Source organism: Amblyomma maculatum, chromosome 1 (genome assembly GCF_055883805.1).
Source record: "Amblyomma maculatum isolate TAMU_Amacu chromosome 1, ASM5588380v1, whole genome shotgun sequence".
In the NCBI taxonomy this organism is placed as follows: Eukaryota; Metazoa; Arthropoda; class Arachnida; order Ixodida; family Ixodidae; genus Amblyomma; species Amblyomma maculatum.
In genome coordinates, this window is record NC_139344.1 from 269,766,528 (window position 1) to 269,779,139 (window position 12,612).

A 12,612-nucleotide genomic window follows, 5' to 3' on the forward strand; every position below is an offset into this window, starting at 1 on the left:
GAGTCATTTCCGACTATGACCTAAGGTATTTGAGCGAAGAAGAACTGCGTGAAGGACTGAAAGACCAGAATGTCACTCAGGTTTATAGAATCAAAATCAGTCGAGATAACAAAGAGACACCGACCAAGCACATAGTCTTTACCTCTGCATCGAGCACACTGCCTGAAGATGTAGAGGTGGGCTACACAAAAATAAAACTAAAACCATACATACCAAACCCACGGCGCTGTTTTAAGTGTCAGAAGTATGGCCATGGCTCGCAGACCTGCCGAGGCCAACTCACCTGCGCAAAGTGTGCTTCACACGAGCATCCCACAGAAAAATGTCAAGTTGAAACACCTCGTTGCATAAACTGTGAGGGCAGCCATGCAGCTTACTCACGCACATGCGCAACCTGGTAACAAGAAAAGGATATTCTTACATTGAAAATCCAAGAAAACTTAACTTACAGGGAAGCGCGAAAGAAGTTTACCTCCTCTCAGAATCCTTCATACTCTGCTGTGACGCAACAGGGGGCAGCATCACAGCAGTCTTTGACACCCGCCCAGGCCACACATGGTGAGCCTCGGACAGGGCCGTCCGCCCCCAAGGTGGATGGAGCTAGTGCTACTCCACCACCTTCAAAGCAGGCTGTGCGGTCAGCCGGCCTCAAGGCCTCCCCTGTCAAGGCGAGGCTGAACCTAAATGCTTCGGTGCATTCTGCACAATTGTCCGGAACGTCCGAGGACACAATGGACACGACAAATGATGATCGTCCTGGGCCGTCTACATCAGGGAGGCGGCTGAGCTCTTTGGAGCGAAATAGAAAAGAAAAAGCCCGAATCACTGGGCCAGAAAAACGTAGTCGTTCTACTTTTCCTCATAAAAGATATCGTTTTTAGTCCAGTGGAACTGTAGAGGGCTTTTAAATAACTATTGTGATATAAAAGACATTCTTGATTCACTCTCACCTGTAGCATTGTGTATACAGGAAACTAATCTCTGTCCACAACATACAAACATACTAAAAAAATACAATGTTTTCCGCCGCGACCGAGAGCGGGTCAACCGGCTCTCTGGTGGCGTTGCCATCGTAGTAAACAATAATGTTGCAGCTAAAGAATATAAACTTAACACTCAGTTTGAAGTGGTGGCAGCCACCATACTTTCATTCAAAACAGTGACTGTGTGCTGCGTGTACATTGAACCACTCGAAACAATAACACACCATGATTTAGAACTTATAAATCAACTACCGGAGCCGTACGTGTTAGTTGGAGATTTTAACGCGCATTCCCCCTTTTGGGGAAGCGAGAAAAGTGACGCACAAGGACAGATTATAGAGGATATTATTTTATCTAACAATGTCTGTTTATTAAACACGGGGAAACCAACCTATTGCTCTCCAAGAATGGGAAAGAGTGTTTTAGATCTATCATTTTGTTCACCCTTTGTTTTTAACAATCTTAAATCGGAAGTTTTAGATAATTCATACGGGAGCGATCACCTACCAGCCTTAATCAGCTTAACATCATCACTAAACGTCATCCCAAGCAAACCACCGTGATGGAAGGTTGAATTAGCTGACTGGCTTCTTTTCCAATCTGAAGCTAGCCTAGAAAAAGTCTTTTCAGAAGAGCTCAGCGTAGATTGAATAAACGAAAGGTTTACAAACTGTATAATAAATGCAGCATGCTTGGCTATCCCACAATCCTCCGGAGTTGCGCGCCAGAACCATAAGGCTTGGTTCATTCGAGAATGTCGCGAGGCAAAAAAGAGACAGAACAAAGCCTGGGGAACTTTTTGCAGGTTTCCAACGCAAGAAAACCTCAAAGAATTTAGGAAAGCAAGAGCAAAGGCACGCTACATCCGGCGAAATGCCGAGAAAGAGTCATGGAAAAAATATGTCTCATCCATAAACAGCTCAACTACATAAAAAAAAATGTGGGAACAGGTTTCAAAACTAAATGGAAAATTTTCACCATTCACAATTGCTATCTTGACAGCACCGGGTAACCAAACAACTCTGGTGGAACAGGCAAACATACTAGGAGAACACCTTGAAGCAGTGTCCAGTTCCTCTCACTATACACAGCCTTTTTTAAAATACAAAAACAAAGCAGAAAAACACCGACTTCCGACCACTGGTGGCACAAATGAACCCTACAACAGCCAAATCACTCGATACGAAATAAACAGAGTACTGTCTTCCGGCAAACAAACAGCCCCAGGTCTCGACAGGATACACTATGAAATGTTGGCCCACCCTTCCGATTACGCTGTAGAAACACTTCTGAAATTCTTTAATAAAATATTCATGCTGGGAAAATACCTGAGGCTTGGAAACGAGCTGTTATACCATTCCTCAAACCCGGAAAGCTGCCAACCTCCCTCAGCAGCTACAGGCCCATAGCACTGACAAGCTGCCTTGCCAAATCTTTTGAAAGTATATTGAACATCAGGTTGACCTTCATTTTAGAATCCCGTAAACTTTTAGATATTCATCAGTGTGGGTTTAAGAAAGCATGCTCAACAACAGACCATCTTGTTAGGCTTGAAAATACCATACGAGAAGCATTTATACACAAACAACACTGCCTCGCCGTCTTCTTCGACATGGAGAAGGCATATGACACTACTTGGAGGTTTGGCACTCTGCGCGACCTTGCAGATCTAGGTATATGTGGCAGCATGTTGAACTGCCTAACGGATTTCCTTTCAAATTGTTCATTCAATGTACGCTTAGGTTCAACACTCTCAAGGACCTTCACGCAAGAAAACGGAGTACCACAAGGGTGTATTTTAAGCTCTACTATGTTTGCTGTAAAAATGAATTCAATATGCAAAATAATCCCGAAATCCATCATGTATTCACTTTATGTTAATGATCTCCAGATCGCATGCACATCATCTAATACAGTTGAACCTCGCTACAACGAAACTGACGGGGCGCGCGAAAAATTTCGTTAAAGCGAAATTTCGTTGAGGCGAAAACAGCCCAAAAACACTGTGAGGTTGGACCACATAGTGCCAAAACATCATTTATTTCCAAAGAAGTCGGTCAGCTTCTTCTGCTTCTTTTTTTTTGCCACGAGTGCAGTGGCGCGACTTTCGCACTCGGTGAACAGTTGCATCGCGACGTCGTCATCGTGAGCACCGAAAAACCTGCGGATCACATCAAAAGCATCCATCACTTTTATTGCAGGTGGTGGCGCTAAATCCTCCGCGTCGCTGTCATCATCCGATGATGCGTCGTTGTGGCGAACTTCCGCTTTCTAGATGAAGTCGCCATGCTCGCATTCATTACAGCGCACTAGCAGCACAAGCACGAGTGAAAAAAACTAGGGCAAACGCGCTGCTGTTGCCAGGCTGCTGCGTCCTTTGGCAACGGATTGGTTGCGGCTCTGGATTGGAAGAAAACGGGAGCTTGCCCCCGCGCCTTGTCGCAAGGCAGCCAGCCCGATTGTCATCAACACCAAGCTATGGCGGTGATCATGTGCGTTTCAGTGAGTGGATTAGTTGGGTCCAGCGAATGTTTAGCGAAACAAAGCAGCGTGGGCCTATGGAAGTACATAGATGGGCGGCGATATGCTTGTTTTATTGTAAGATATATTTTTAAATCGAGCTTCGCATAGCAAAAATTTCGTTGAAGCGGAAACGCGCCCCAAAAATGATTCGTTGTGATGAGAAATTTGTTCCATTACTTTGTATAGCAAGCTGACGGGGAATTGGAAATATTTCGTTGCGCGTTATTTTTGATAAAAAGCTAACATTCCTACCGCAAATAAATACAATCAAAAAGAAAGCATCCCAATCGCTTAACATACTGAAAGTACTATCACGGAAACACTGGGGGTCCGACAGGACATGTCTTCTACACATTTACTGTTCTATAATACGCTCCACCTTAGATTACAGCAGCATAGTGTACGGGTCAGCAAGACCCACTTATCTGAAATGCTTGGATCCTGTTCACAATTTGGGGTTGCGCCTTTCAACTGGTGCTTATAGAACGTCCCCTGTAAATAGTTTGTACGTTGAAGCAAATGAACCACCTCTCTCAGAAGAACAATGCTTACATGCACATATGTACTTAAAATAAGGTCCATACCCGAACACCTGTGTTACCCTATAGTTAAAAAGTGCCCATCGAAAACACTCTTTGAGAACGAACTCCAAGCAATCAGACCAATAAGTCTTCGTTTTGAACAGATATGTCAGGAATTGAATGCATTCGACTCACTTCCAAGCATTGCCCAAAGACCCAACTCACTGGCACCTTGGTACCATTTCCCCACTGTGTGCGACTTCACATTAGCACAATTTAGTAAGAAACGAACACCACACGAACATATACTGCAAGAGTTCTTCGCACTAAGTGAAAGATACAAAGATTATACAGCATTCTATACAGATGGGTCAAAAACAGCACTTTACATAGGAAGCGCAGTAATACAAAAAAAAAATGGAAGAAAATAGTCCGGTTGCCCGAATGCTCTTCAATATTCACAGCTATGCAGTTTCATTGGCAGTAGAAAACATTTTACAGAAAAGAATTGAAAACAGCATAATTTATACTGATTCTCTCAGTATAATTAATGCACTACATCACAGAAATGCTACACAACCTCTAATTAGAAACATCATACATTGCGTGATAGCTGCACGATCACATGGACAATCAATTAAGTTATGTTGGGTACCAAGCCATGTTGGAATCATCGGCAATGAGAGAGCTGATGCATGTGCCGCAGCAGCCTGTAATGCCAAAATACAAGTTCACATACCACATAGAGATATCCTAAAATCCATTAAGAGAAAACTAGGAGTCAGATGGCAGGCTTCATGGAATAATGAAATCAACAATAAACTACATCTCGTCAAACCACTCATCGAGGAGTGGAAATTATGTTGACATCAAAAACGCTTCATTGAAGTTAATTTATGTCGCCTCCCCATCGGACACACACACTTAACACATAACTTCATTCTCAAGAAAGAAGACAAACCTGTATGTGAGGGATGCAGAGAGGAACTAACAATAAATCACATATTTACTTTCATGCACTAAGCTTGAGAAATTAAGGAAAAAATATTTTAAACGTTTTTACAGTGAACAAATACCGTTTCATCCTAGCCTGCTTTTGGGAGAAGATGCACTGGTAGAAACTTCTCATGTTATTAAATTCCTAAAAGAGGCAAAGCTCCTAAGCAAACTTTAAAATTTCTAATCTACAAAATAAAAACACCTTGCTCTTGGCGCATGATAGCCTCAGTTGCTTATGCACCAAAAAGACCCGTCAAAATCTCTTGCTTTTTCACGGTCTCGAAAGAGTCACTTCGACTGTCATTAATTCAGAAATCTGGACAATTGAAACTGTCGGCTCAGTCCAACTGCAGACACCCATGCACATCTACATTGCTCAGATGATCCCTAATTCAGATGCTTCGGGTCTCACATGACTGATTCAAATGGTAAATTCAAACTGTTCTACAAATTGCAAATTTTGCTCGATAACATGGAAACGTGGCACACCCGATTCGGATGATCCCAGCTTTTGTCTTTACAATGAAAGTTATTGTTGACACAGTGCCACTGCACCTACGTGACATCACAGCTTGATGTTTCATTGTGCACTGGGAAATATTGAATATTGTGTGAGATTGTTGGGGCGTGTACAGTTTACATCTGTGTGGTGTGTTTTGTAGATTTTCATCAGTAGCTGTGTCTACCAAGAAGGTTGCGTACCATGACATTTGGGAATACTAAATAGGCTTTTTTGTCGCTCCTGTTTTTTTATGACAGTGGTGTCGATTTTATCAATTGCTGGCAGCAACCTTTTTAAAAATAGCTAATAATTTATTTGGTTTAGTTCACAGATTACTTTGGAATCTTATGGAATTTTATGTATCAATACATTTTTTTTTTTAACTTTTACAGTTTACTTTTATGAAGTAATTGTTTCTAATATTCATCGGTTTTAGGACTTTTCATTTACCTGTAAGCTGAAAACATTTTGTTCGGCATTCCTTTGAGTGAGTGCCATTTGAGATGGCCACCTAATTTTTCTGTGTTGGTGTTTCCATTTTGTAAATGACAGGCATCTACATACCTTTGTTGTGGGAGCCTAGCTTCTGCTGGAAGTCTCCCATAGCTCTGGGCTACACACGTGGCCATTTCTCAGCCCTGGTGCCAATGGAGCCCGAGCCTGAAGTGATCGGCGGCGCTGGGGCCAACCCCCGAGATGACCTGCAGGTGGCCTTCCTTCCTCTGATGACAGCTGATCGCCAGCTGTTGCCCTTGCACTTCCTCACCCAAGGCGAGGTCAGTCCAGAGTGCTTATTGCTTATCATATCAGAGACCGATAGTTGCCAACCGACCTGATTCACCTGGGAGACTGTTGATATTTAACAAGTTTTCAGACTATGACCACTGCCCTATATCTCCCGAAAAAATTCTGCCCGTGCAAGAATGGGATATGCAAAATTGTCGCCACGGAATCTGCATCGTAGTGACCTATAGCAACTGCCGCAATAGCCTCATCAGCATCGTCATCTAAGCTGATCAAAAACCAGCTGCTTTGGCTTGATTATTTTGGCTTCATTTATTTATGGAGATCTACTGCGACCTAAAACCTTGCTATTGTCCTAGTTAACCCACATTGTTGGCTGCTCGTGCTTGAGTAAAGCATGTCACGTGTAACTCTGAGCATCTGGTTTTCAGCATTTGAATTTATGACATATTGCTTATGTGATCAGCTAAGCAGCTGATCAAAAACCAAATCAAACCAAAGCAGCCGTGGCTGATTACATTTGTTTTTTGAGATTTTATACTTCTGAATTTCTGTGCTGCGTGATATTAGATTTGTTAAAAATTATTGCTATCTCGTGCAGTTTGGGGGGGGGGGGGGGGGGGGGTAAAAGTTGTGCATTGTTTGTTGGTGCAAGCGAAAACAAGCACACTGGGCGCTTCATTTCTTTATGGAGATCTCTGATGCTTTACTGCGACCTAAAACATTGCCTATTGTCCTAGTTAACCAACATTGTTGGCTGCTCGTGCTTGAATAAAGCATGTCACGTGCAGCTCTGAGCATCTGGTTTTGAGCATTGAATTTATGACGTATTGCTTATGTAAATGTTTGGGGAGCAAAACTGTTTCTTTGGTAGCAAAACTTTGAAGGGACTATGAAATGGCTAGAAAGTCCACTGATATACTTTTTGAATGTGTAGAACGAATGCTTCTGAACATTCCTCCAAAGTATGTATGACTCCTTGGAATAAAGGCACCGACAGAGAACAGCAGGCTGCCATTGGCTGCAGCCGCAACGGCCACGATGTCATGGACACACTTTCAGTAGCTGCGAAAGTCATCTGCTTGAGTGCTGCATGCACTGCATGCATGAACCCTTGAGCTTGGCGCTTCGGTTCGCGATGCTAACCAAGATGATGGCATCTGACTGAAAGTGTGCGTCGGCGCTGGAGTGCGAAAAGAGCACAAGCTGGTCCGATTCAACACTGTACTGATTGTACACTTCTGCTTCAGGTCATATATTTCAGAAGCAGCGCATAAAATAGGCGGCGTCAACCTTCGTGTACCGACCGACGGCGCAGTAACAGCGTATTGTAGTTCTGTCTAGTCTTTGCAGCATCGATCATTTGTGCGGCGTATTGATAATTGAATGGAACGTGCGTCAAAAAAAGGTCTGCCCTCAGCTGCATCGCAAAAGTACACAAATTCGCACCGCTTAATTGCAGCACCGGATGCCGCCAGGTTACCGCAGAGATGCCTTCCATGAACGCTGCGGTCGACGGCACTCCGGTCAAACGCTGCTCCCTGGTCGTCACTAGGCCTCGGTTGTTTGGCATCGAAGGCATGGTGGATGGCGTTTTGGAATCGGCCACTTCGCTATGTCTCTAGCGTGCTGCCGAACTGCATGTGCCGAGCTACTTTGCTGATCTTTTGCGCCATAGATTCTGGCCCAGGCGATGCGTACATGTTAGTTAAAACACTCATGCATGTTACGTCTTGGCACTTTCTAAACAATATGCAAAAGCACTTCCCTTTTGTTAATCTCAATTCTTAAGATTTGCTGACCAGTGATTCGCGCTCACCTCTAATCCGATATCCAAACTTTGTAGCGATCTCTTAGAATGGTCAGTTCATGCTCACGCCTATGTTACGTGTACAATCTATTCGTTATGCACCACAAGAGGTGCCGCTTGCCGACCATCATGCGTTCCTAGCTAAAAACAAAAATATGTTTGCACGCTTGAAACTCGCACGCTCGTCTGCCAGCATTCATGCAGAGTTGTTGCTATCGTGTCAAATCTGTGAGTTGACCGGCCGCTGTTGGTCAAACCGCAGAATACAGTACCAAAGCTACAGACACAAAGACTGACCGGCAGTGCTAGAGAAGGAAGGGGTCTTGTAGAAAGCCGTATTCGACAGGAGTGCATGCTAATTTGCACTAAATGGGGCAGGAATATGAAGCGAAGTGCTTATCCGTGGCGACCGTCGGCGTGGACAGCAGCCTTCCCACCTGCGGGCATGTGCACACGAATGACCCGAGTCTGTCGGGCTGCTCTGAGAGGTCAAGAAGCTGCTGAAACCGGCGGCCCAGGAAGACACGAGACAAAGTTGAAAGTTATGCAAGCGCATATGGGAAGGGAAAGGGGCAGAGACTGATAAATGCATGGGTGACGCTCGAGAAAACGGACGCGACAAACGGAAGTCTGCGAACCAAGCATCACCTAATGATGTTTCATGGGCGGGGCGGAGTTCCGAGTTGTTACAAGTTATCTTCATTTTTTTCTTGTGTCTCGGAGTGTTAAATTAAGAGGAGAGAGGAAGAGCGCTGTTTTAAATCGCCAATATCTCCTGTGTTAATGAAGCTAGCTGAAAAATTCTTGTGATGAATTGACTTGTGAGGGAGTACCTATCTCTCGACCGATTTACCTTACCTCATTTTAGGCATTTCATAGTCCCTTTAACAAAAAAGAGCCATGTTAGGCATGTTATAACAACAAAAGTCTGCAAAAAGTATCTCTTGCAGCTCAGATCTAATGCTTTTAAGCTTCTAGTTGTACACTTGTCCTGGTTACTTTGTAGGTTGGGCGTGAAGAGGAGATAATCAAGCAGTGGCTCGACTGCTGTGTAACAGAGGGTGGCCTACTGGTAGCCCAGCAGAAGGTGCCCCGCAGTCCGCACCTGGTGCTACAAATGGTGGACCAGTGGCTGGAGGCCTATCGTAAACTTTCGCCACACCATCGGCTCACGGACTCTCAGAGTGGCTACTCAAGTGATGGCGATTCTGACCAGGAGTAGCATGGAGCATGCTCATAGCCACCACTTTTCACCCAAAGATGGGTGCAGAACGAAAGTGCAGGGCTTGGTCATTTATTTTACAGGTGTTCGACTGAGGGAGGAGTGGCCAGATGTTATGAAGGGGGTTGCCCAGAGTTTTAGCGGCAGTGTGTGTCCATGGTCTCTTATGTTCAGAAATGCTTTTATTTAGCTATAGATCCATTGGTGTGCATATTTAGTGAAGTGAGCGCAGTGGAGGGCTGAGCTTAACTTTATCATCAAAGTTGCAAATGTGGGCTTTTAAGAAAAATGTGTGTCTGCATTGAAAATGAAATTAGTCTATTGCTGTAGAGCAGGCTCCTTAATGCTCTGCAGGGGAACACAGTTTGTCCAAGGCTTCTGTGTGTGATGACACAGCTTGATAGCATGCCTAGAGGCCAGTGTTGTTTTAGGTTTTTCAGGACTCATGATATATCAGGACATACTAATGCACTCCTCTGATAAGGTGTGATTTTTAGATTGTGCAGGCTTTGTGAAGTTGTGTGTTCAATATTCTAGGGCTGAGAGACTATCTTAAATTCTGGGAACAAGCTGCATGGAACTATTAGTTGCGTAGAAATAGACAAGTAAAATATGAGCAAATTTGAAAATTTTCTAGAAAACTAAAAATTTGCAGTGAACATTGAAATATGACCTGTGTCGATTAAAAAGTGCTAGCGATTTTTGTGAGTGCATTTTTGTAAGTGCAAACCGTAGTATATAGCAGGTACTTGTTTGCAGTTTTGTAGAAATGTGCTCTTCAGCCATTTGTATCATTGTTTTATTGCTGTGAACGGCAATGGTGCTGTCTTCTGGTCTTGAATATTAAGTTAGAAAGTGGGCAAATACACAGCCTTCTTATTTTGTGTTCATAGTTCATTACTTTTAGATCCACCTTGCTGCCTTGTTTTTTTAGAGCCTTGTGTTTATGTAGTTCAGTGCTTTCAACTGCAACAGTGTTCCTTGTGTTTATGCAGTTCATTGCTTTCAGCTGCAACAGTGTTGCCTTCTGTTTATGAAGTTCACTGCTTTTTGCTCCAAATGTTTCTTTGTTGCTTGTTGAGTTCATTGCTTTCAGCTGCAAATGTTGCTTTGTGTTTATATAGAATTACTGCTTTCAGCTGCAGCATTTTATACAGGGTGTCTCAACTAACTTTAGCCATGGGTTAAAAAAAAATAAAATATTTGAGGTAGGTCAGGGAAACCAGTTGCATACAGCTGCCAGCCATCTTGTGCAGCACAAGCAATTTTTGTTTTGCAATTAATTGGTAACAGACAAGTTTTCTAAATTACTAAATATTGATTTTAGGCAATAAATGTAATTTGCAAAGTTGGGGAGCATCTTCAGAAACCCTCATCCTATTTTTTTGTTTCTTTTTTTGCGAAGCTTATTGCCTCAGGGCATAAAAATGCTATGAAAGATGTTTATCAAAAATAAATTAATGAATAAATGTTGCATCAGCCAACCTTCATTCATTAGTTTATTTTTGATAAAGAACGCTTGGCAAGTATCTTTTGTTTCAAGCTCAAAGAAAGCCCGTGAAATGCAAAAAAATCACGTGTCTAGCACATTCGCACACCACGATTGTGCTGATCTCAATCATGGCTTGAGCAGTTAAAATCAGCTGCGGGCATGGCTCAGTGACCAAGTTGCAGCGGTAGATTTAGTAATTTAGAAAAATTGTCTGTGGTATGCAAGGCGGCTGTCAGCTTTATGTAACTAGTTTCCCTGTCCTACCCAAGATATTTTATTTTTAACTCTTGATTGAGGTAGCTGGGACACACTACTGTATAGTGCATTGCTTTCAGTTGCAGCAGTGTTTTCTTGACCTTCATTTAATGACCATTGGGCACACAGCTGATTTTGTTCATTGCTGTCAGTGTCTCTTGGGCATAGTTAAAATGAGCATTGGATGTAGTTGTCTTGTTTTGCTACTTGTTGTCTTACTGAAAGTGGCTACATCAAAAGCTCTTCTGCACTGTTGTGAAGTGCAGCTGAGTATCTTTGGCCACATTGCAACACACATGATGACACATTCATACCCGAGTCTCAACCCTGCAGAAGAGGATACATGGCTACGGGCCCTGAGAAGGCAGGCAGCCATGTTTGGTGTGCTGGGGCTGCATGGCCCTGTGACAGGCCTCTTTAAAGAACTCTGATGTGTGCCTTTTGTGACAGCTGGACCAGTGGTTGCCGCCGCCTCCCCCAGTCCCAATCAGTGGTCAGGGGTCCTAGCCGTCCCACCTCCATCTTCTCTGACCTACTCCCCCTTCAGATACCTGAGTGCACTGTCAAGTAATACAGGCTCTGCACTTAGTGCCATTGATGTTTTCAACTCTTTAAACATTTTTATTTATTTCAAAAGTTCATAGTTGGAAAAATACAGTGGAAAGTGTCAGTTTCATTCACAGAGCAAGAAACCTGTAGGAGTGGAAACTACGCTGTTTGCGGCGACCAGAAAAGGTCACAAGCTCACGGCGCCACTATCATGCTGCTGGCGTCTGTCGGCGTGGAAAGGAATTACCGCCGTTTCGGTTGACAAGGCAACCAGTCGAGGTTTCTTTTTTGTCGCTGCGGCTTCTACAACATGCCGCATGCCACTGCCACTGCATACGGTCGCGTCATGCTCCGCGCTGTCGGCGCTACAATCACTACAATTGTGACCTTATCTGGTCGTCGACGCTCGCTTGCGCTGACGGGAGTTTCACCTCCTAAATGGTTTCTTGCTCCGTGGTTTCATTGCAGTATGCTAGACATACTGTATTTGCATATGCATATATAATATGTGTATATGTATATACATGATGTATCCCCAAATACTGTTAGTAATATTTAAGGATAGGATTTTTGAGTTTAGGAGCTTTGTTATAGTATTGTTATTATTGGGGACATCAGACAACAGCTATGACATTCATTGCTGGCTATCTGATTATAGCAATCTGATTAAGACCTAAAATTTTTTGGCTGTGGCATTTCAGAGCTTCATTTGTTTAGAGAGTGGCAGCTCCCTGTTGTTGATACCATACTAAATTTGGGGGTTTTTGAGAATGCAATTTCTGCCAGCCTTGCAAGTAAAGAATTTCGTTTTGTGTTGCTCATCAAACCAAAACTATGGAAGCTCAGGGGTGTATGCCTAGCAACATGAGTCATGTCATATGCTTTCCCCATACACCTTTAATGTCTGCACTGCATCGCCGGCATGTACGGTATAAAAGAGCACGCTGAAGGCTTGTTGCATGCACTCCACTCTGCGGTTTTAGTTTGATTTGTAAAAAGGAAGCAAGAACAG

At 43.4% G+C, this 12,612-nt stretch overlaps 1 protein-coding gene across 5 annotated transcripts in view; it reads left to right on the top strand.

Moving 5' to 3' along the window:
- trbd (ubiquitin thioesterase trabid) overlaps window positions 1-10,509 on the top strand; it is a 67,804-nt gene extending 57,295 nt beyond the window's left edge. For all 5 annotated transcript variants that reach the window (XM_084591240.1, XM_084591243.1, XM_084591239.1 and 2 more), the window contains exons 10-11: window positions 6,081-6,304; window positions 9,089-10,509. In XM_084591240.1, coding sequence (XP_084447366.1) covers window positions 6,081-6,304; window positions 9,089-9,304 — 440 coding nt within the window. In that variant the 3' untranslated portion in view covers window positions 9,305-10,509. The remainder of the gene's footprint in view (window positions 1-6,080; window positions 6,305-9,088) is intronic.
- The last annotated feature ends 2,103 nt before the right edge of the window (window positions 10,510-12,612 follow it).